Below are 24,744 nucleotides of genomic sequence, written 5' to 3'. Positions count from 1 at the left end.
CAGCCCTATGCTCTCATTTGAGCCCCTGGAGAAGACGATGTCTTAAACCTTATTGAAGTAGCTTGTGTGTGCAAGCTGTTTCCATGGGTGCTTTTGCACAGGCCAGTAATCCCCACACAGCTGATGAAAGCCTGTCCTCCCGCCTATCAGCTGAAGACCCCTTGGTGGGCCAGGATTGGCCTGTGGACTAGAAGTTCCCCGACTCCATACTATGACATGCCTCCCCCCCAGGCTTATATGGCCCCCTGTTCCTCCCCTTTGGTTTGCTCTGTATCTTCCCCAACCAAGACGAAGTCAGCCTATTCCAGAGGCTCAAGGTCTGCTTTTGTTTGCATTGCTCCCCCAGTAGCTGCTTTGGGAAAAGGTTATCATAGCACTTTCTCCAAGTTATTTGCCTTAGTCTTAAAGAGAGGCTTTGATGGCCTCAATGTGCCAAAGTCAAAACTACACATTATGCTTAATGTGTAGCATGCAGGCATTGTCTCTGCTGAACCAGATCAAAGGCCCATCTATCTAGTCCAGCATTTGGTCCTCAAAGAAATCAATATCAGATGCCTCTGTGAAGCCACTAGCTTTTCTTTAATTGATTACAGCTGAACCTGGTGGGTTGTTTTTGGATGGGCTCATAGGTGGAGAGGGAAAGGACAATCCTATTCTTTCCACATGTTGTGATCTCAATAGCAATTGCCCCTCCCACCATTGCTGAAATTAAAGAAAACACAAGATACACAGCCACACTGCACACATGAAGCGCAATGTGCAATTCCCCACCTGGGGTTCAAAATCAGCATCTTTCACAGAAGGAAACATTGTTATGATAACCACAACCATATCACCATGAATTCATTTTTATTTATTTTTTTACTCACCAGAAGCCAACTAAACCCACTTGAATGGGGGCACTCATCCATGGAAACCTCTGCGTTTTAAAAGAAATGTGACATGATGAAATGAGATATTTCCTCTCACCACATATGTACTATTCACGTTCTTGGGTCCAAACCTTTTCAAAGCACATGGACTCTGAAAATTTATGCAAAATGGAGAAGGCATGCTTGAACACACACCTAACTACTATGGGTTCTGCAAACATTCCCAGCCTTAGAGTGAGGTGTTATAGCCTCCAAGGTCAATAGCCACCCGCACACCCCGACTCTGCTGATTTGTCCATGTGTTCTTAGCAGCAGGACAGATTTCTAAAAGTAGGGCAGTATTATAATATCAGACACACAGAGTGTTTAAAGGATGAAAACAGTCCTTTCCTGCAATTAGATGAATTACTTTTGTAAAATTCCACTGAAAGCACTGCCATTGCTATAGGGGAAAAGGCTTGGGCCTTCAGGTTTTGAAAATGTTCATTGGTGTTATCCATTAAAACCCTGGGATGGGTGCTTTAGAGGTATATATATATAGTTGTAGTAAAAATACACACATCAGGAAGTACTGATGAATCAGTCAGACAATGTGAGCAATGTTAGGACTTTCTACAACAGGTGATCCCATACTGAATTGTTGAATAATGCAAAAGGATTAATTCCAATGTATATTTTAAATTTGCACCGAATTTCTTTTTTTAAAGAATTGCAAGTGCCACCTAAAGAGAAATTGGGGCAGGGGTTGCATTCTGGGGTATTTCTCTATAAGCAAGAGTAATACAATCCTACCCCTACCCTCACTTTGGGGGAAAAAACTTTTTAAAACTTCATAAAAACTGATAGACAAGCCTCCCCTTTTCCCATTACCAGCTGTTGTTCCTGTGTCAGTAAGGAACAGCTATTCCTTGGGAATTATTATAACATCTAAAAAAACCCAATGTATTGTTTCACAGCATACAAATCCTATGTACAGTTTATTGTCACATCATCAAGCAAAACTAGTCTTGCAACAATTAATCATTTAAGGGATATTATAAAGATGCTGTGTTAAGACTTCTACCAGAAAGCAAATGCTAATGAAACCAAACCACAGCAAGCCTCTTCTATATTGAATTTGCTTCTGTTACTAAAAACAATCATTCATTTTCATATATGGTATCATAAACAGGATGAAGATTAAAAGTAAAATAGTTAATTGGTTAGAATTACAATGGATGTGTGCAATTATGATTTTCAAGTAAAAAGCATTCCATAAACTGCTATTGTATTAAGGATCAGAATGAAGTGTTAAATAGTTGGAAATAAGCAGCAAATGTGGAACTATAGATTTTGTGCTTTAGATATGAGGTAAAGAGGCAGGGAAAATATTCTGTGCATATTTACTCAGAAGTAAGACCCACTATGTTCACTGGGGCTTACTCCTAGGGAACTAATGTAGATGAACAAGCCTTTAGGATCAGAGTGACTATATTGAACTGCTCATCAGTTCCCAGATTAGACATATACAAGGATCTTTAACAATGCCTAAATGTATCACACCCACAGATGTGGACAACTAAGGTTACTGGGGCTTTCTCTGGGCTGCAGGAATCCAAAGCCGCAAAGTAGCTGCCTGTGAATCACGTAGTCAAGGAGCAAAGGGCAGCTTTAAACTTCAAGGATGGTGCGGTATGTAATGATGCAGCGCTTACACCTCTCTGGAAACTGAGCAGATGGCAGAACTCCAGCCAGCCAAAGGACTCCTATTTACTTCTTATTGTGCCACAGTTTATGATCAGCCAGACACCAACAGATGCCACCCAATGGAATCATAACAAAAGGGCAGAGGATAGAACTCTGCACTGGAGATGTTCTAACACCGAATGCAAGATGACATTGTATTTCTCAAAGCTGTTGTTCGGAAATATTTCGTTTTTTGTACGACGAAGAGTTTTGTGTAGGGGTGCCTCTTGAACACAAGGGCATTCTAAAGTTTGTTTTAAGTTTGTTGTTACACAGAATCATGAAAAACAATAGCAGGCAGCCTCCTTTTCTAAACATTTGCATTGGGGCTCATAGCACCATTCAAGTCAGCTACCGTTTTCAGATAGAGCAGGCACACAAAAACATTCCTATATGTGGGAACAAGAGGAGCCACTGATGCGCAACAGACACATGGATGTTTAAATGTATTTCTCAGTTGCATGGGGCCGGCTTATACTAGCCGGAAACCTTTTCTCAAATTTGGTGAGCTTGTAGCACTTAGCTTCCCACAACTGTGAGAACTGGAGCATCTGCATGGGTGCTGTAAATGGGGCCAAAATTACTCTGTCTTAAGACTCAGGTCTAACCAGGAACATTGGCACCTGTCTTTTAGCAAGTTGGATCACATTGCCTATGCTGATTGGTAGTAACTTTCATGGACTCCAGACAGTAGTTTCTTTCAGTGCCAGTTTGCTGGAGATTGAATCTGGGACATTCTTCATGAAAACAGACACTCTGCAGCTGAACTATGGCCCCACCTCCTATTACTACCTTTAATGAGATAAAGTCAGCATGAAATGGCTTTTCTGCTTGTTTCTTCCTCTGTTCCCCAGCTGAGGACAAAAGCAAGTGCTACCAGGCTGCTGCTCAAATTAAAATCACGTATTTTTCTCAAACTCCCAGTGATTAAAATACCTGGCATGTTTGGGGCTGCTGTCATTTCTTTCTACTATGCTGCAGCCAACTCCTCGTGCTCCATATTCACCACTGTTCTCAGGTGAACTGTCTGCTTTTATTTGGGGAGTCACATTTGGAAAGTTTCAGCCATTTCCATGACTCAGCAAGATTCACTGCAGTTATATTTAAGGCATTATGTAGTGAAGAACAGCTAGAAGGACAGCCACCTGGAGCTAGAAACATATAACACCGGTCTTGAAAGACCTACATTGGCTCCCAGGACGTTTCCGAGCACAATTCAAAGGGTTGGTGCTGACCTTTAAAGCCCTAAATGGCCTCGGCGCAGTATACCTGAAGGAGCGTCTCCATCCCCATCATCCAACCCGGACACTTAGGTCCAGCTCCAAGGGCCTTTTGGCAGTTCCCTCACTGCGAGAAGTGAGGTTGCAGGGAACCAGGCAGAGGGCCTTCTTGGTAGTGGTACCTGCCCTGTGGAATGCCCTCCCATCAGATGTCAAGGAAATAAACAACTATCTGACTTTTAGAAGACATCTGAAGGCAGCCCTGTTTAGGGAAGCCTTTAATGTTTGAAGTTTTACTGTGTTTTTAATATTCTGTGGGGAGCCGGCCAGAGTGGCTGGGGAAATTCAGCCAGATGGATGGGGTATAAATAATAAATTACTACTATTATTATTAGAAAGGAAGGCAATGTTTCTGTGGCAGGGTTCAAAGAAATGAAGACCTTCACACAATCCCTCTTTTCCTTCTCTTTGTCTGAACCTTTAAAGTAAAGATTTTTTTTCTTAGGCTGAGTGAACAAGAGCTATTATCTGGAAAGGTGGGGAAATGCTAAAGCCTGTATGCATTAATAAAGCAGGTTGTAGATGGTGTCAGAGTAGTATAAGAAATGAGCTTTAAGCTGACATGCCGAAGCTGCTTGTTTTATTTAAAAAAGAAGTGCAGTTCATTGCTCAATGGATCCAGGGCTGATCAATAGCAAGTCTTATAATTAACTAGCTGTAGAGCAATGATTCACCTGAGCTCACAGTCCAGGAGGCAGAGAGGGGGCGGGGAGGAGCAGGAAAACATAAAGGGAGTCATGATGGTGTCAAAGAACACTGAAGAGTCACTGAAGGGCTCTTTCAGATGTGCTGATCTGAAAAAATTACAACATCTTCATGTTGATTAAACTACATACATGCCAATGGAGACTTTGCTTGACATATGGCATTCTCTTTTCATTAGCCATTGCAAGAAATATAACTGAACCAACAGAAATGCTCATCACGTAACTTGTCTCAGTCAAATGCAAACAATGTTAACTCCAAAATGTGTAATATGCTTAAGCAAACATCCCTGCTTCTTCTAACGTATTCAAGCCCCCCACTGGAATTCTACAGAGAATATTTCTTATTTGCTGATGGATGGGGATAAATACACTTACACATTATGTTTCCATCAAAAAAAAAAAATTCCTTCCAGTAGCACTTTAGAGACCAACTAAGTTTGTTATTGGTATGAGCTTTCATGTGCATGCACACTTCTTCAGATCCAATGATTTTTTAAATTTTGTTTCGACTACTGCAGACCAACACAGCTACCTACCTGTAACTAGAATTATGTTTCCATGTTTGCTTTAGCAGCCCAGAGGATTAGACAACATTTCATTGTGCAACACAGCGCCCAGTGTGCTGGGGCTACATGTGCTAGAATGTACCTCAATACATTTGTGAAGTCCAGTGGATTTTAGCAAATAAATATAAGTGACTGACTGACTCTTCAAACATGAAGCATTGAATTCCACATAACCTATTTCAGTTAACACTTCATATCAATCTAGAAGACTTGGATCAAACTCTTTCTAAGACACTAGGTAACCTCAGGCAAGTAGCTATCTGTCAGTGGGGATAATGATGGCCTATATAGCATAACTGATATTTAATGAACTATGTCCCTAGAAAATTATTCTCACTTCAATGTTGCAAGAAAAAAATTATGGGAGGGATTCACTCTTGAACCCTGTCAGGAGAAGCCCTGTGCTTGCCCTAGGTGAGATTAATATCTTACAATGACACTGAATTCCCCGACATACAGAATGTTACAGGAAAAGAGCTGCTTCTTGTGGAATTGCATAGGTCATCAACAATGTGTAGTGCTGGTAATATTCTTGATGTTTAGTCCATCAGCAAGAGCATAAGAAGCATAGAGGCCACTTTAACAATCACTCCCTGTTGCCACTTCAAGCCACTTATATGCACAAAAATCCAAGAAGAGCCCTGGTGGATCAGGCCCATCTAGGCCAGCATCCTGTTCTCACAGTGGCTAACCAGATGCCTGTGGAAAGCCTGCAAGCAGGACATGAGCGCAGGAGCATCTGCCCATCTTTGATTCCCAGCAAGTGGTATTCAGAGGCATATACTGTATTTCGGGCAGGTGACTCCAGGCCACCACAAACCTCTCAAATAAGCAAATTTGCAGCAGGATGGAAAAAGTCATCTGACTATGTAGGGAGCTGCCATGCAGTACTCGATTTATGCATGACAGCCGTTGCCATACGGATCAATTTTAACTTAAAGCAGCTTCCATGTGACAGCATACTTCATGTACATCAGCTTCGAATTAGGTCCTTGCGGGAGATGTCATGCATCTGAAAATAACCCTGACTTTTAGCATAAACGCTTTAATCAACATATATCTCCTTGTTACAATTTATGAAAGCAACGGTGTGGATCTAATTTGCACAATGGAATGAAGAGCTTTCACACCCCCCCCCACCCCTTGTTTTATTCCCAAACAAAAATGTTCCCTAGAGCAGGACAGGGAATAACAACAGATTTTCTCTTTTTCTTTTTATTGCTCTGTGAACAGCTATTTCATTAAAACTGATCTCTTAATTGTACTGGCTGTAAGAAGGAAATTAATATATCTTCAGGAGCTTAGGCTTACCTTTAAAAATGCCTTCTTTTCCAAAGAATTCATTATGAACGGGGGAATGGCTACAAAAACAAAGAATGAAATGCTTAAACCTTAGCAAACAATGTATACAGAGCAGTTTCTAATAACAGGTATGCCTCAATGAGTTTACTGGTAGTGTATAGCTTTCCTGAGGCACTCTATTAATATGCATAAATAAATTAGCAATGTATGGAGATGAAAAAGGGCTATAAATAGATGATGGAGAATATGCGCATGAAGTTTCACAAGAGATATAATTAATTTTAAAAAGATTTTAATAATATTTGATGGTCAGCTAGAGCAATGGCTACAATATCAACAGTGCATTGCAGATACATTGTAAAAATAAATAAAACTCTGCCATGTTTCTCTACAGTATCTTTTATGTGTGAGCCATTAGCTGTTCAAATCTAATGTACTGAAGCCAAAGTTCTTAGAAGAGCATGATTTCAATCATTACTTATGCTTAGCTGAAGGTGAACTAACCCATGCCAGGAGCAGCCATAAGGATCCGTGAGATAACCACCTGCACAATGGCCTGTTGGGCAGCTTTGGACGATTCACCCAATCGGTTTCCATTTTCGTCTGTAATGGGAATACCATACTTTAGTTCCCTGTTGGGTTTTAAAAAAAGAAAAGAAAAAAGCTGAACAATTGCGAAAGGTTACTCTTTAAGGGTATGCTCAAATTGTTTATGTTCCTCAAGTTACGTTCCAGAACATTTGTTAATCATTTGTAAACTTCAACAACGGCCCTGCTTTGTTTTTCATTACATTCATAGGAGCAGGTTTGCACATGATGCTCAAGCAATGCTATGGCTTTGTGCAAATGCTAGAGATTGGATTGTGGCCACTGTGCTCCTCTCCCAGTCGTCCTCCTCCTGCTGCACCACCACTGAAAGCTAAGCCATGGGTTGGTTTAGCACAGGGTGGGGAATCTTTGCTGGCTGGCGGGCCAGATCTCTATCTCCCCCACCCCTGCCTGGACAAAGTGTGAGTGTTGAAGGCACACTTTGATCCACCCATCAGCTGTGGTGTGGGTAGGAACTTACCTTCCTGGATTCAAGGAACAATTTAGGAGTTTTAAGCTCTCAATTTCTCCTTTGAAGTCTTTTCCCTTACCTGCTCCACACCTGCTGTCATGACATCAGGTGTGGGGTGGGTAGGTGTGGCTTCCTGAAAGTGGCTTCCTCTGCAGGAGTCATATCCAATTTCAGTCAAAGCTGGAGAAGAATTCAGGACCATTTAAAGCTTGTGCCAGCTTTGAAATGGGCTTTAATGAGCCTCTGAATTTCTTTTCAGAGTCTGGCTTAGAACAAATTTTGCAGCATCCCTCCTAAGCCAAGAGGTGCTCTGTGGCACATGCTAGATTTTTATCTTACCTTTGCCTCATTAATGGGATATTTATGCAGTTAGCAGCAGCTACAGCAGCAAAAGGAACAAAACGTCCTATAAGAGGTGAGACATGCTGTGAAAAAAGAAGTAAGAGTCACCTGAAGATGGACAAACCTCACCAATCCTCAGCCACTCTAAAATATCATCTTAAGTCTTGTGGGGTGCTACTATTTTGTGAAAAGCTGATCTTAAGAATCTATACCAACACATCAGAGAATATATGTGCCTGAAGCTAGAATCTTTTGAGAACACTGGTATAGATTGTACCTTTTAAAAAATGAGAGTGGTTTCTTAACTGTATTACAGTGACATAAAAATATTTTAGAACAGAAATATTGGGTTATAATCACTCCCAGAAATCAGGTTAATTTTTTGATGAAATGCCATTTAGGGAAGCTATATGATCAATTTTTTTTTTTAAAAAAACCCCTCTATCTTTCTCTTTGAAAAATGGTTGCAGTCATTCTGAGAAAGCTTTTTGAAGTGTAGCTATCTTAGAGTATGTCAGCAAACACAGCAGGGTGTCTCATGGTTTCTTGAAGATTTATTGCAGCAGAAGCTTTCCCAGGCAAGATCCTACTTCATCAGATGCACAACATGGACAGTGAAGATATGCACATGTTAAATGTTTTGGGGTTGGAGATAAAAATGACCTTTAAACACCTCTTTAAAATGTATACCAAAGCTTTATTTTTGTTTTGTTCTGCACATCGCTCAGTTTTTATTTGTGATATACAATCCCATTTTGCTTTTATTTAGCTTTTAGGAAAATGTAATATTATTATATTTGTATTAGTTAATGTTGTTTCATTGTTTCTATGTAAACTGCTTAGATTTTTATTATACAAGCAGTATAAACTATTTATAAAGAAATCTAAAGTGGATTTCATGCAAGAATCAGAAACAGCACCTTATCTGAGTATCAGTTGCAAGAGACCTCGCCCTAGAAACTGAGACTATATTTTCAGTGAGGTGGTAAATCCAAGCCTGAGCTCACATAACTGAATACTCTTCCATATAAAAATATTGTTGTACAAAGCAAGCTGGAAGTTCCAGAAAATGCTAGGGAAAACGCTAGGCTAGAACACTTTCCCCTGGCATCTAATTTCTGTGTGCTGACATATTCAAAGCTATAAAAATGAATCAGTACTGAACTGAAGCAAACAGGATTCAATCACAAGAGACTGATAAACCCACAGATGAAAAGATTAAGTGGGCTCCTGAATGTGCAAGGTCATGTCGCAATAAATGCATTGGCTTTTAAGGTGCCACAAAAGCCCTTCTTACTCCTTGTGCGTATGGAAATCATTAACTAAAAGTTTCCACAACAATCAAAACTCTTTCTCAAAGCAAAAAGGAGGAAATGATTAAATACCTTTGTTAGTGCATTAAGTCCTAGAGCAGTTGCAACAGCACCTGTGGTGGCAGAAACATAGGCTGTTCCCAGCTGGCTAAAACAAAAATAAGAACGTTTGTGTGTGCACAATAGCCGTATATGTTACATCGCACATGTTCCAATTATGTAGGCGCAACTGGCATGGTACTGTAACATGTTCTCCCGGCTGAAAGACAAAACTGCACCGGAATATAATGTCAGGGCATCTAGTGGGGTTACAAACTTTCCCCTTTCATTCTTATGATGCTAAGTGGCTGACTCCTAAGTGATCTATATGTTCTATATCCACAGTTGGGAGGCGGTATGCCTCAGAATGCCAGTTGCATGTGAGGAGTGCTATTGCCCTCAGGTTCCAGCTTCTGGCTTCCCATAGGCATCTGGTTAGCCACTCTGATGGCAGGATGCTGGCCTCTGACCCCATCCAGCAGGACCTCTATGTTCTTTGCTACCGAACTGACAGTTGGGTGGTATACACCTGTACTCTGATGAAGGACTCAGTGGAAACATTGTGCTTAGACTGAGAGCTGAGATCTTATAGCTGAGTGGTAGAGCATGTGGTTTTTGTGTGCAATGCATCCTAATCTCAGTCCTTGGTATATTCCGTTTAAAAGATCTCACTCGGAGACCCACTGTCAGTCATGCCATATGATAGTAGGTTAGACAGGCTAATGGGCTAACAATATAAAGCTGCCTCATACGTTTGACAGTTCACTATGTTTGGAAGCATGATAGAATATCTAGTGGGTTGTGGCTTCAGATATACTTGTAGACTCTTCCTCTGCAGAATGAGCCATGGCTCTCTTTTTGCAGCTATTTCCTCTGCCAACTCTACTATATGGTGAACTATGCCAGTCCATTTATCAGAGAGCAGGAGGATCTAGGTGCATGGACAGACTGTCCTTTTTCATGAAGGAGAAAAGATACAAAGGGTCCTCAAGGCACTAATTTTGGAGCTGGACCCTTAACAAAAGTCTAACAACGTTCATCATCTCGGCCCCCAAACAAGGTCCCCCACCCCAATTAGGTCTAATGCCATCATAAGCTGCCAAGGAGACTGAGTAACCTTGAGCCATCTTCACCAGAGGCAGATAGATCAACTCAGAATATCTTGGGAAGTAATTCTCTTCATTTCTTACATTTATATCCAGCTCAGCACCACATACACAAGGCTCTCAAGTGCTCTCCCACCCAGGCAGTGACCAGACCCAGAGGTGTTTAGCTTCAAAAAAGTTGCTTCGCTGTGTGCCTTTACACTCTGATACCGGTCAGAAACTGGTTATACCAAAAGTAACTGGAAGGATAAAGAGCAGCGGTGGGGAACCTCAGGGCCCCCGGATATCGCTGGACTCCCACCAGCTCTAGCCAGCATGGCCAAGGATCAGAGACAAAGGAAACCACAGTCTAACAACATGTAGAGGGCTTCAGGTTCCTCAGCTCTGATGCAAAGACTTCCGAGCATGTAATTATGGTGTCTCTCTCTCTCTCTCTCTCTCTCTCTCTCTCTCTCTCTCTCTCACACACACACACACACACACACACACACAACCTCTGAGTGTGCAGGCTTAGGATGTCAAGCGACACTGAGTGGCTGTACTGACCACCTGTCTCCTACTGGCAGTTCTGCTCCTACATTCAAGAACATCACCTTTGCTCTGCTCTTGTCACATCTGGGCAACATCTTTTGGTCTTCTACCTCAATGTTTCCCAGATGTGCTCGGCCAGATGAATAGTTCTCAAGACATTTAAAAGACCCCACCAGAACCAGAAAACTTCATGGACTATAGAAGTGAAGCACACATGCCTGTTTGAAATGCTCTGATCCCATACCAGCTGCAATCCATAGTAGATGTCTAGAATGCATTAGTAGCCTAATTTAGTCATTCAAATTATGCAGATATGACCTTGGGTGATTATCTACATGCAAATAACTTGTTTTTAGTACCAGACAGAAGTAACTAGGCAGTCATGCATCTAGTAATATCTCACATATATTACTGAGGCGGTGTACGTGAAGTGCTTGGAATGCTCGCTATATGCATGTTACATATTAATGTTATTAAATTAGCATCACTTCGATTTCCCCATTATAGTTTACCTTGTGCTTACATGTCGTCACGTCAAGCCAGTCTATGAAAAACCACATTGCAAATTTAATAATAATCCAAACTAAGCAATCTGGGATCCATTATTACTACAGCTGCTGGAAGCCATTCAGAAGAAGCAAGGGACCTCTCTTGCCTTGGGCATGAATTCCTCAGAGCAGGGCAGAATACAGGGCTGTTTCAAATATGCAGGGACTGGCTGCGGCTCAAAAACTAAACCTTACTGCCGGCTCCACAACCAATTACCACCCTCATCCCAAGCTTTAGGGAAGATGATTTAGGGCAGGGACAACTAGCCCCCACGGTTTGGGGCGCTAACCATTTTTTTCTGATTGGGCAAGGCCCCATCAATTTGATGGCTGCTATTAAAAGTGGGGGGAAGCACTAACATAGACCCAGTGCTGGGATGGGCAGAGCCCATCACTGTGAGGGAGATGCAAGCAGTCTCCTCCCCAGTCATCAGGCTGATTGTTTTAGGAGCGCAGAGAGGGAGATGACCACACCCCCTCTGGTGATCACAGATAAGGCGAGTAGGGGAGAGTGTGTGCTTTCAAACATGTTGGACTGTGTGTGTGCATGTGAGAATGTGGACTGGTGCACATACTGCTGGCACGTGGCCAAGGGTGAATGAGGCTTCTTTTCGGGGGGGGGGGTGGCAAAACAAGTTAGCCACCCCTGCTTTAGTGACTGGTCACTCCATCTGTCTTGTGAGCTATTTTGGCTTTCATCAAAGATAACACTGCCTACATATCACATTATGCTAATTAGAGCATAATTTTAACTCATAGAGATTATGTGTGCAAAATATTAAAGCATTTTCTCAGGTTGTTCACACCATAGCACTGAATTTAGGTCTAAACTAGAGCAGATATTGTAATTCAAGATTTTTGAATTTTCTGCCTGGTGTGGCTTAAATATCTTACCTGACAGTAATGGGAGCATCTCCACTCCTGTTGGTGTAATTTACGATGGCATTGAATGACTGGTTAATCCACTGCCAGAAGACCACTGCTGGAGTAGTTCTTAAAAACAAAAAGTACCATCAATTTTAGTCAAAGTGATGAGATTAAGTCAATCAAATGTTGTTGGACTGATTATTCTTCATCACAATCCCCCCAAAGATTATTCTGTAAAGGATCAGCCAAATCAGTCTTTTGAACAATTTCTTTGCAAAATGATAGCTTTCCTACATGAAATGTAGAAATGCATAGGTCTTCTTGAGGAATCTGTTCCAGTCTGAGTACTGAAATAAGTTAAGATTCTATTAGATGTAGCTGTTCAGTTGCAATAATGTAAAACTTGAAGCGCTTTCCCCAGGTACAGAGCTACGTTTCTTGACAAACATTTCCAGCTCAGATTTAGAGAGTCACATAGATTATTAAAATGTAAATTTAATATCAGGTGGTTTTTATCCTGTAAGACTTGACAAAAAAGCCAGCTAGTATAATTCAAGTGGGAAGATAGCGATAATCATGGTTAAAGGGAAATTTGATACTTCATCTTCCCATCAGTATCTCGCATACTGAAGTTCAAGAGTTCTCAGACTGAATTTTCTCCACTTTGTTTTCTTTTGAAGGAAAATAAATAACCAAACCAATATGTGAAAAATATAAGGGAGCAGAGGAAACAAAAAATGTTCATTTTAACTGTTTTTTGAAACATTCAAAGTATACAACATCATTCACTTGGGCTGCAGCAGCACTAAAACCCTTTAGAGTACACAAAGTTGTTACAATCAGTGTCAACAGGACTATGGCCTTCAAAATGGATTTCTCAATTGCATATTTATTTCACTCATGTACTATCATGCATTACTTACCTATAAAAGGTCATCATGCAGCCAGTAATGGTCATGTTCATGGGCACCTGAGCAGACATGCGGCCAATTAAAACCATCTTTTCCCCAGTATCTGGATGGAAGGCTGAATCGTAGATATATTTTGCCCTCCATAGTTCATCTTCTGTTAATCCAGGGCATGGAATTCCTTGTCTTGGGGCAGATGGAAATATATATGAATATGTAATTATAAATATGACTTTAAGATAGGTCCAAAACTTAAGTAATTATTCACATGAAAGATTGGCACATATCTTCTCTGCACACACAACTGTGCAGCAGCTTAGCATAAGAACCTCTGTGTCCCTTTCCATCATCGTAACTTCTCTTTCTCATGTCAGCATAGTCACAGGAGTACTGCAGGTAGGTCAATGTAAGCAGCTGGCTCACACTGAATTTTGTTCATGCAATTGTGCATCAAAGGGCAAGGCCTAAGGAGAAAATAGTCACTGCTTGTTTGCAAAATTGACTTCTGGCATTCTACTCCAAAATATTTTATCAGTCCCTTACATTCCACCCCATCTTCCCTTCTTCCTCACTACTGACAACAAAGTTTAATTCCTCATTCCTAAATGTTCATTGCAGAAGGCCTTTTCCTCTCAAGCAACCATGTTTAGGAGCACCCCACTTATTGTAGCTCTTGGCACACTGCCTGGATAGCTCAGCTGGTTAGAGTGTGGTGCTAATAATGCCAAGGTTGCAGGTTTGATCCCCGTATGAGACAGCTGCATATTCCTGCATTGCAGGGGGCTGGACTTTCAGCAGTTCTCAACCTGTGGGTCCCCAGATGTTGTTGGACTACAACTACCATCATCCCTGATCTCTGGCCTTGCTAGCTAGGGGTGATAGGAGTTGTAGTTCAACAACATCTGGGGACCCACAGGTTGAGAAAGGCTGGGACTCACTAGATGATCCTCAGGGTCCCTTCCAACTCTATCGTTCTTTGATTCTATGATCTGACCACACTGTAAAAACCAAACTAACACCTGGAACACGGTGTATGCCGGCTCTGATCAGCAGTTACAATTCATGACGTGGATGCCTCTGGACTGGTGGTTTATGGTGTTCTGCCTCATATTCTTGACACAGTAATAGCGTATTACTCTCTGGAGGGGTTTATAGCACAACAGAGGCAAGGCAGAAATAAACCAGAACATTTTTTTTGTATATAAAGTTATGGGATTTCAGCAGGCAGTGACAGGATATGACCTGATTGAAAATCACCACCCCAACGTGTTTTCAGGCACAAACAGGCTTGAAAGTGGGAATGCATATGACAGCCTCGATAGCATGAGCACAAAAATAATGAATGCACAATAAAAGGGATGTCTGGAAAGGCTGGTCACATAATGCATAAATCCACACCCACATCCACACACCCACGTATCACAGAGGCTGCTTCTTACACTGTGTACCTATTTCCCCCCTAACATCAGTATAGAACACCCTTTTGATTATAACATCTGTACACCATGTTTGCAAGAGGGTGTCTTAAAGAGGAATGGGTATTTGCTGGCTCCGCAACTGTGGGATTCTCTTCCCATTTAAGACTTCCTGAGATTCAAGCTGGAGACTCTTCTTGACCAGACACTACAAGAGTTGCTTTTTTTGAAGAGAGTGGGGCCTGGGTACCATTTTCTACTGCAAGTGGCTATTTTATTTTACTCTTTTTACATTATGCCTTGAGTATTCTCAACTACCTTGAGATTAAATTAGGGTGCTTTTAAAAAATAAACATTTACCTGTAATCATGCACAATTTTTCTTGCTTTTTCTAGTTGCTCATTGGACAACAAAATATTCCTAGGATCAGTGACGGTGAAGAAATGGCTCGCTCGTCCAATAAACGTACTTTGATCCCAGCGAGGCTCTTTGATATTGATGTTGAATGGTATATCGGTTGACATTTTTTCAAGAACACTAAATAAGAAACGGAGACAGAAGCAGTTTTCAGTTTCACAGTTCTTGGCTTCCTGAGTTTATCTGGACCCCTTTAGATTTCTGGTTCACTGCCATAGATCTCTGAACTCTTGTTGAAAATCAGAGATAAAGAAAACTCAGCCCAGTGATGCAGTCAAATGCTGAAATAGCACTTGTGCTTCATCTCCAATAAGAGGATATTTGACCAGAGTTTTCAATAGAAAACCCTGCTTGCAGCATGCATGAGATCATGCTAAAAGTAGGTCAAGATGTCCCACAAAGCTTTTGTTGAATGCCCTTGTCTGTTTTGTAAGCTCCTCATCATATTTAATTTTCTATTCATAACAGCAGAAAAGTTTACTGCAGCTCACTTGAGGATGAAACAGTGTGTGCATCTGCTTACAAAATTATTTGATATATATGCATTAAGGACTGTATTGGATTTTACTTTCCCCTTATAATCTTAAAGATGCAGTTAGCAGAAGGAAGGAAAATAACTATGGGCATGTTGTCCATAGGATCAGAAACTAATCCAACACACAGATCTCACAGACTTCTCATTATTTCTCACCCATGCCTTAAAAATGCAGGTAACCTCTGAAGCAGCATACTACACAATTTCTGTGCATGTGCACATGGATATGAAAAATGAAAGCAGGTGCCATTTATTCTTCTACCACCTGCAACAACAATATGCTGAGCTCTCATTCCATCATTGGGGGGTAGCATCAAAAATGCCAGTGGGTACACAAAAGATCAGTGGCAAGGGAAACTGATGGACTATGTGGAACTGGCAAAACTAACACATAAATTACATGACAAGGACAACTGTGATTTTAAAGAAGAATGGGAATCTTTTACAAAGTACTTAAAGAAACAACAAAATGAACTGAAAGGCTTGCTGAAGTTTCTAATCTGAAACCTTATCATAGGACAGGATCTCCACTGGCCAATGTTCACTCAGTTAACCCCTCCCCCCCAAAAAAAAACTCCAAGAAAAAAAAAATCCAATTACCCTAGAGAGTTTAATTGCATTGCTGAACTTGGCTCCAACTTATCTTTCTTATTGTTTTGAAACCGCAACTGCTTATGCCATAATTGACAGACAGTGTGAGCTACCATTTCCCATCTTTAAACCACTGGAGCTGGTCAATGTACTGCCCAAGGTAGGGATCCAAAGAGACGATTTGAATGCCTAGGAATCTTCCTCATGTGCAAAGGATTGCATTTTTTTGCTGATAGCAGAAACCGCTCATGCTCCACTGAATGCTGCTCTAGAGTATGCAATCAGGCAAGTTTAGATTCTGGATGTAAATAACTAGCTCTCTTTAGATAGTAATGTGTATTACTTCACATACTTCTAATAGTGGTGAGACAGCCCAGTTCTATTTGGGAACCCTTCTGATTATTCATAAGCACACTTGGTGTACATGTGGAAGCAGCTTTGCAGTTCTCTGGATTCCAGCTGCAATCTCCAAGATTGAAAGCGAACCTCAGAATTAACTATACCTGTGTATTGCATTTGGAAAAGGTAGGGCATATAGGATTTCAATGGCTGTTCCAGAACCACAAAGTCTTTGGGAAACAGTACAGTGTAAGCATTTTGTTGTAGCCAGGGTTAAACTGGCTGGTTAAACTTGAGCTGGCGAATAGCCTGAATGTTTGAAAGGTTACAGGGTCTTACCAACACAAAATGTAGGAGAAGAGTAACACAAGTGTAAAATCTAATCTAGTTTCAAAATGAAATGCAAGTCTTGAACAAAGTTCAGCCAAATGCTTTTAGTATGAAAGAGTACATATAACAGCAAAAAAGGAGACTTTAGACCTTGTTTAAAGGTCAACAATGTACCTGCAATGAAACTCCAGTAGCAATCAAAAATTAGTTCTCTTTTAAAAACAAAAACTTTCTATTGAATAATATGGTTGCAAGACGCAGCTGGTACATGGAAATGCATTATTTCCCACAGGAATATACTGCATGATTAGAGCTGAAAACATTTACGTACATCCTTCTAGTTTAAACTACATTTTTCAGACTGGAGTGTTATAATCAGATTACAGATAGGTAGCCATGTTGGTCTGCCATAGTCAAAATAAAAAAAATCCTTCCAGTAGCACCTTAAAGACCAACTAAGTTCTTGGTATGAGCTTTCGTGTGCATGCACACTTCTTCAGATACACTGTGTATCTGAAGAAGTGTGCATGCACACGAAAGCTCATACCAAGAACTAACTTAGTTGGTCTTTAAGGTGCTACTGGAAGGAATTTTTTTATAATCAGATTAGGGTGTTTTGAGTATATATGTTTATTGCTTGCCTGGAATGAGTTTTACTTATGAAATGTCCATTCAGCTTCTGAAGGACACAAGAGCTGACACTGACTCGAGAAGACCAAATAATCCACAAAACCCAGTACCTGGTGATAACAAACAATAGCACTGATGTAGTTAATTGCATTTTTCAAAATGCTTCATGTACTTTATAGAAGGGGTGGAGAACCTGTGGCCGCCAAGAAGTTCTTGGACTCCAACTTCCAACAGTCTCAGCCAGCATGCCCAATGGTCAGGGATGATGGAAGTGGCAGTCAAATAACATCTGAAGGACCACAGCCCCCACCCCCCATCCATGTCTTATAAGATTGTAAGGATTACCTACACAATGCTACAAAAAACAACAAGGAAAGCAGCGGTTACCAGTTACCAGCCTCTGAAGCCACAGCAAATGCTGTGATCTCAGAACCACTGGCAGTCATCTTTGAGAATTCCTGGAGAACAGGCGAAGTCCCGGGAGACTGGAGGAGGGCAAATGTTGTCCCTATTTTTAAAAAGGGGAAAAGAGAGGACCCAAATAATTATCACCCAGGCAGTCTGACATCAATACCAGGGAAGATTCTAGAGCAGATCATTAAGCAAACAGTCTGTGAGCATCTAGAAAGGAATGCTGTGATCACCAATCAGCATGGATTTCTGAAAAATAAGTCATGCCAGACTAACCTTATCTCGTTTTTTTGACAGAATTACAAGCCTGGTAGATGAAGGGAACGCAGTGGATGTAGCCTACCTTGATTTCAGCAAGGCATTTGACAAGGTGCCCCATGATATTCTTTTAAAGAAGCTGGTAAAATGCGGCCTTGACTATGCTACCACTCAGTGGATTTGTAACTGGCTGACTGACCAAACCCAAAGGGTGCTCATCAATGGTTCCTCTTCATCCTGGAGAAGAGTGACTAGTGGGGTGTCACAGGGTTCTGTCTTGGGCCCGGTCTTATTCAACATCTTTATCAACGACTTGGATGATGGACTCAAGGGCATCCGGATCAAATTTGCAGGTGACACCAAACTGGGAGGGGTGGCTAACACCCCAGAGGACAGGATCACACTTCAAAACGACCTTGACAGATTAGAGAACTGGGCCAAAACAAACAAGATGAACTTTAACAGGGAGAAATGTAAAGTATTGCACTTGGGCAAAAAAAATGAGAGGCACAAATACAAGATGGGGGACACCTGGCTTGAGAGCAGTACATGTGAAAAGGATCTAGGAGTCTTGGTTGACCACAAACTTGACATGAGCCAACAGTGTGATGCGGCAGCTAAAAAAGCCAATGCAATTCTGGGCTGCATCAATAGGAGTATAGCATCTAGATCAAGGGAAGTAATAGTGCCACTGTATTCTGCTCTGGTCAGACCTCACCTGGAGTACTGTGTCCAGTTCTGGGCACCACGGTTCAAGAAGGACACTGACAAACTGGAACGTGTCCAGAGGAGGGCAACCAAAATGGTCAAAGGTCTGGAAATGATGCCTTATGAGGAATGGCTAAGGGAGCTGGGCATGTTTAGCCTGGAGAAGAGGAGGTTAAGGGGTGATATGATAGCCATGTTCAAATATATAAAAGGATGTCATATAGAGGAGGGAGAAAGGTTGTTTTCTGCTGCTCCAGAGAAGCGGACACGGAGCAATGGATTCAAACTACAAGAAAGAATATTCCACCTAAACATTAGGAAGAACTTCCTGACAGCAAGAGCTGTTCGACAGTGGAATTTGCTGCCAAGGAGTGTGGTGGAGTCTCCTACTTTGGAGGTCTTTAAGCAGAGGCTTGACAACCATATGTCAGGAGTGCTCTGATGGTGTTTCCTGCTTGGCAGGGGGTTGGACTCGATGGCCCTTGTGGTCTCTTCCAACTCTATGATTCTATGATTCTATGACAGTCTTCTATTCTCTAGCCGTTTGACTTAGCCCCTGCAGGTGCAGGACATTGTCATAGAATCATAGAATCATAGAATCATAGAGTTGGAAGAGACCACAAGGGCCATCGAGTCCAACCCCCTGCCAAGCAGGAAACACCATCAGAGCACTCCTGACATATGGTTGTCAAGCCTCTGCTTAAAGACCTCCAAAGTAGGAGACTCCACCACACTCCTTGGCAGCAAATTCCACTGTCGAACAGCTCTTACTGTCAGGAGGTTCTTCCTAATGTTTAGGTGGAATCTTCTTTCTTGTAGTTTGGATCCATTGCTCCGTGTCCGCTTCTCTGGATCAGCAGAAAACAACCTTTCTCCCTCCTCTATGTGACATCCTTTTATATATTTGAACATGGCTATCATATCACCCCTTAACCTCCTCTTCTCCAGGCTAAACATGCCCAGCTCCCTTAGCCGTTCCTCATAAGGCATCGTTTCCAGGCCTTTGACCATTTTGGTTGCCCTCCTCTGGACACGTTCCAGTTTGTCAGTGTCCTTCTTGAACTGTGGTGCCCAGAACTGGACACAGTACTCCAAGTGAGGTCTGACCAGAGCAGAATACAGTGGCACTATTACTTCCCTTGATCTAGATGCTATACTCCTATTGATGCATCCCAGAATTGCATTGGCTTTTTTAGCTGCCGCGTCACACTGTTGGCTCATGTCAAGTTTGTGGTCAACCAAGACTCCTAGATCCTTTTCACATGTACTGCTCTCAAGCCAGGTGTCCCCCATCTTGTATTTGTGCCTCTCATTTTTTTTGCCCAAGTGCAATACTTTACATTTCTCCCTGTTAAAATTCATCTTGTTTGTTTTGGCCCAGTTCTCTAATTTGTCAAGGTCGTTTTGAAGTGTGATCCTGTCCTCTGGGGTGTTAGCCACCCCTCCCAGTTTGGTGTCATCTGCAAATTTGATCAGGATGCCCTTGAGTCCATCATCCAAGTCGTTGATAAAGATGTTGAATAAGACCGGGCCCAAGACAGAACCCTGTGGCACCCCACTAGTCACTCTTCTCCAGGATGAAGAGGAACCATTGATGAGCACCCTTTGGCTTCGGTCAGTCAGCCAGTTACAAATCCACTGAGTGGTAGCATAGTCAAGACCACATTTTACCAGCTTCTTTACAAGAATATCATGGGGCACCTTGTCAAATGCCTTGCTGAAATCAAGGTAGGCTACATCCACTGCGTTCCCTTCATCTACCAGGCTTGTAATTCTGTCAAAAAATGAGATCAGGTTAGTCTGACATGACTTATTTTTTCAGAAATCCATGCTGACTATTGGTGATCACAGCATTCCTTTCTAGGTGCTCACAGACTGTTTGCTTAATGATCTGCTCCAGAATCTTCCCTGGTATTGATGTCAGACTGACTGGGCGGTAATTATTTGGGTCCTCTCTTTTCCCCTTTTTGAAAATAGGGACAACATTTGCCCTCCTCCAGTCTGCCGGGACTTCGCCTGTTCTCCAGGAATTCTCAAAGATGACTGCCAGTGGTTCTGAGATGACATCTGCCAGTTCTTTTAATACTCTTGGATGCAGTTCATCTGGCCCTGGAGACTTGAACACATCTAAACTAGCCAAATATTCTTGTACTATCTCCTTAGTTATTCTGGGCTGTGTTTCCTTTGCTGAATCATTTGCTCCAAATTCTTCAGGTTGGGCTTTGTTTTCTTTATCGGAGAAGACTGAGGCAAAGAAGGCATTGAGTTCAGCCCTTTCTGTGTCCCCTGTTTGCATTTCACCATCTTCTCCTCTGAGTGACCCCACTGTTTCTTTGTTCTTCCTTTTGCTACGAAAATACCCATAAAAGCCTTTTTTGTTGCTTTTAGCCTCTCTAGCAAGCCTGAGTTCATTCTGTGCTTTAGCTTTTCTGACTTTGTGTCTACACGTGCTGGCTATTTGTTTGAATTCCTCTTTGGTGGTTTCCCCCCTTTTCCATTTTTTGTACACATCCTTTTTTAATCTTAATTCAGTTAAAAGTCTTTTGAGACAGATTAACACCAACAATTTTTTTTACAAATATAGTGGTGGGGATTTAGTAGTTTGCATAAAGCAATCTAACAAATTCACTGCAGGAGCAGGATTCCAAGAAGCAATGGGCACACTCTGCTTAGTTCAATTCAAAATGAGCTCAGTTATTTAAGAGCTTTCTTGAAGGATTCTTAGAAGAAGAAGAAGAAAGCTTATCTCTTTTCTGAGAGTTCTCTTGTGGCTTGCAGCCAAGAAGTCTTGCTCATTCATTTTTTTGGGTGCAAGGATACATTAATCACAGCCAAGACTTAGCTGTAAAGTCCCTAACCTCATATAACTGATAAGAACGCTTCCCTAGCCCCATCCACAGTTTAACTACAGTCACATGGACAAAAGTAAAAGAACATTTTACTGCTGAGGGCCATATTGCTTTAGGATTAATCTGTCAGGGGCTGTATGTGGTCAGAGAGTCATGGAGGGCTGCACTTTGCCCCCTGGGGGTCCCCACCCCTGAACAAGTTGCTGTAAAAAGCTATTCCAAGTATGCAAATTACTAAGAGTTAATAACCACCTTGAAGGTATCAGTGCAATGCACTACAGCCACGCGGATCAAGCAAGTCTAAAATTAAAGTGATGAAATTCAACACAAACACTCATACCCTTTCTGCCAACTACTTTTCTGGCCATCTTGTCATGGCAGGAGGATTCAGGTACACTGGCAAGGTTACGCAGAATAGCTCAAGAACAACAAGCATCATGCAATGGGACAGGTAGCAAATCCACCAAGGTTCCTGCCTCCTCTGAGCAATTTTAGTTTCCCCCTCCCCTGCTTCTAATGAAAATCAAATCGTGGCATTTCTAAAGAAGGTGCCATTCAGAACTTTGAGGCTACGGGTGTCAGACTTCATTTGCTTCACTTGACAAAACTGTGCCCTGCCTGCAGCTCCAGTCTGAGAAAACCGGCAGCCCAGCTGATGGCTGGGAAGGAGGAGTGGTGCAACACATCCATCAAGCTAGGAAGGCAAACAGGCCGCCCCCTCCAACGTTACTTTCACTTAAAATCAGCTTGCACTGGCATTTATCTGCACCAGCCGCGTTGTCTGCAATATACACTTCCCCACAGTGCGCTAGGAGGAGCCTACGAAGCAAAGGAAGACAGAAGTCAGGAAGAGGGTCTGCAACATCCATATTACAAGATGCAATTTATTGGAGGGTGGGAGAAGTCCCCACGTAACCTAGCAACAAAAACTACAGCTCCCGTATAATTCCCACTGCCGAGGCAGCCTGCACAGCAGCAAAGCAGCCATCTTTGGTGTGTAACTTAGCGGGAGATTTCATCATTCCGCGCTGAAGTCACCTCCAGATGTTCGCGGTTCACAGCAGTCCCTGCCAGCGCAGCAAGTTCACACGAAAACCTGTTCTCCGCAGTGACACATTTCTCTTAGCCGAGCCCGGACAGCCTCCTCGACGGCTTTACCCTTTCTTTTCCTAATGCAACTGCAGCAAACGAGGTTCCTGGGGAGAATGGCCGCGTCTTTTCCCTTCCTAACAACGTGGCCGTGGGAGATTATTAATTGTAAAAGCGCACACACCTTAACCCCCTCTACCTCATTCTCAAAGTATTTATGAGGTCCATTTAACGCAAATTCAGGCAGCTGGAAGAAGGGAGAAAGCGATCAGTACCCAAACGAACGTCTCTTTCTCTTATTTATTCTTTTTTTTTTTAAAAAAAAAACTAAACCAATACTTTTAGATCCATCTACTGGGAACCCACACATAACCGAAAGGGACATTTTGGGTTAGTCGCTGAGCTCACTGAATAGATGCACACGGTATGCAGGATGACAGGAAAAGTGGGTTAACTAAACGGGCATTGCGATGCCACATTGCGTCAAGGGTGCCAACTTGAATAAAATATTGGGGGGCCCAGGTAAGCCCCGCCCCACATCATCGATCACAAGACACGGCGCACGCGTACCGTTGGAGTGGAAATGCCCATCAACGGGGGGGGGCACTCAAATATTTTATTGGGAGGCCGAAGGGACCTTGGCTCCTATGTATTGTATTTGGGGGGAGAGGCTACTATTGTGGGCAAATGCACCCTGGGGGGAAAGGATGCCTCTAGCGCGCTCGAGAGACGGGCACCGGGGAGAAAGGGAGGCGTAGCTCTCGGTCATCTGCAGAGACGCAGTAGCTGCGGGGCGCCAAGCCGGCCTCCCTCCCTGCACCCGCTCCGGGGGATGGAGAGCGAGGAGGGTCACCCCCCACTTTGGGGCTGCTGGCTGGGCGAAGCGCCGTCGAAGGAGCGCCTACCTCCCGAGCGGCCAGGGATGGGGAGAGAGAGGTGCTTCTGGTTGCTGCCCAGGGTTACTCACGGCGCCCGCTGCGCGCCCCGCTCCACGGCTGCCTCCCGCACGTCCGCGCCGGCTCCAGTCCGATAGGCGCGCCAAAGCCCGCCGGAAGAAATTCAGGAGGCAGCGAGCGAGCGGCGGCGGCGGCTGCAGAGCGGGCCAAGCCGGGGTGGGAGGGGCGAGCAGCGTCCGGACCGCCCCCTCGGGAGGGAAGGGAAAGGAAGAGGAGGGTCCGTCAGGGGAGGAGGAGAAGGGCGGCGAGGCGGCGCCGTGGCGGAGGGCTGCCTTCGCTCGCTCCAGGCACCCGGGCCGCGAGGGAGAGCCGAAAGGTGAAGCGTTGCCGGCCTCTGCGGTGCTCCGCATGTGGGGAGGAGGGGCGGAATGGAGCCCGCAAGCCCCACCCCCCGACCGGGATTTTAGCTGAATCAGCCCCCCCCCGCCGCGCCCGGCTTCTTAGAAAAACATGTGAGGGCCGCACTCTGCCCGGTGTTTGGAGTGGGGTAGGGGATCGCCAGGCTTCTCCATGGCAGCTTGGGCCTCAACGTGTCCCGCCCGCTTTCTCTTTCCTATTTAACGCGGACTTACCCTTCCAGCAGTAAATCATGGGATTGTGGAGTTGGAAGGGACCCTTAGGATCATCTAGCTCAACTCCCTGCAATTTCAGGAATATGCAGCTGTTCCATATGGGGATCGAACCTGCAACCTTGGCATTACCAGCGCCATGCTCGATAACGTCTAACCAACTGACCTATGCGCTGACAAATATGTTGCTAGTGTTTGAGATGTCTCCGTGATGGCTCGTTTTCAGATTAAATTCCCGTTGGGAAGTGCTCCTGTTTTCGTCCGGAAGCTGTTTCTGGCAAGGGCATCTTTTAAGTGTAAAAAGTTACAAATGACTTCAATTGTAGTCATTTGTAACTTTTTTACACTTAAAATAAATAAATCAGAGTGTCTTCTGTTCACAGAGGATACATAAGAAATTATTGGGCTGATTTTCACAATCCTATTTGAGGCCAACGGAGTGAATAGCTTCATAGCAACATTGGGATTATTGGTTTCTTTG

General features: G+C 43.1%; 1 protein-coding gene across 5 annotated transcripts in view; it reads right to left on the bottom strand.

Annotated features, from left to right (window-relative positions):
* The window catches only part of SFXN1 (sideroflexin 1), a 31,149-nt gene extending 6,772 nt beyond the window's left edge, over nt 1–24,377 (bottom strand). The window contains exons 1-10 of one of the 5 annotated variants that reach the window (XR_014217050.1): nt 23,644–23,776; nt 14,942–15,118; nt 13,182–13,352; nt 12,286–12,384; nt 9,240–9,315; nt 7,852–7,937; nt 6,957–7,084; nt 6,462–6,511; nt 4,552–4,671; nt 870–919 (exon numbers count right to left, since the gene is read on the bottom strand). Coding sequence is in view for 4 of the 5 variants with exons in the window: in XM_082213511.1 (XP_082069637.1) it covers nt 870–919; nt 6,462–6,511; nt 6,957–7,084; nt 7,852–7,937; nt 9,240–9,315; nt 12,286–12,384; nt 13,182–13,352; nt 14,942–15,105 (824 nt within the window). In the remaining variant the exon portion in view is untranslated. Of the gene's footprint in view, nt 1–869; nt 920–4,551; nt 4,672–6,461; nt 6,512–6,956; nt 7,085–7,851; nt 7,938–9,239; nt 9,316–12,285; nt 12,385–13,181; nt 13,353–14,941; nt 15,119–22,687; nt 22,823–23,643; nt 23,945–24,266 lie in introns of those variants that run through there. The other 4 variants (XM_082213511.1, XM_082213512.1, XM_082213509.1 and 1 more) reach the window with 4 other exon arrangements.
* Nucleotides 24,378–24,744: the final 367 nt, after the last annotated feature.

The sequence above is a fragment of the Podarcis vaucheri genome, assembly GCF_965113315.1.
Source record: "Podarcis vaucheri genome assembly, chromosome: 2".
Lineage (NCBI taxonomy): Eukaryota > Metazoa > Chordata > Lepidosauria > Squamata > Lacertidae > Podarcis > Podarcis vaucheri.
Note: the sequence above shows the minus strand (reverse complement) of the source record. Positions and strands in the feature narration are given on the sequence as shown.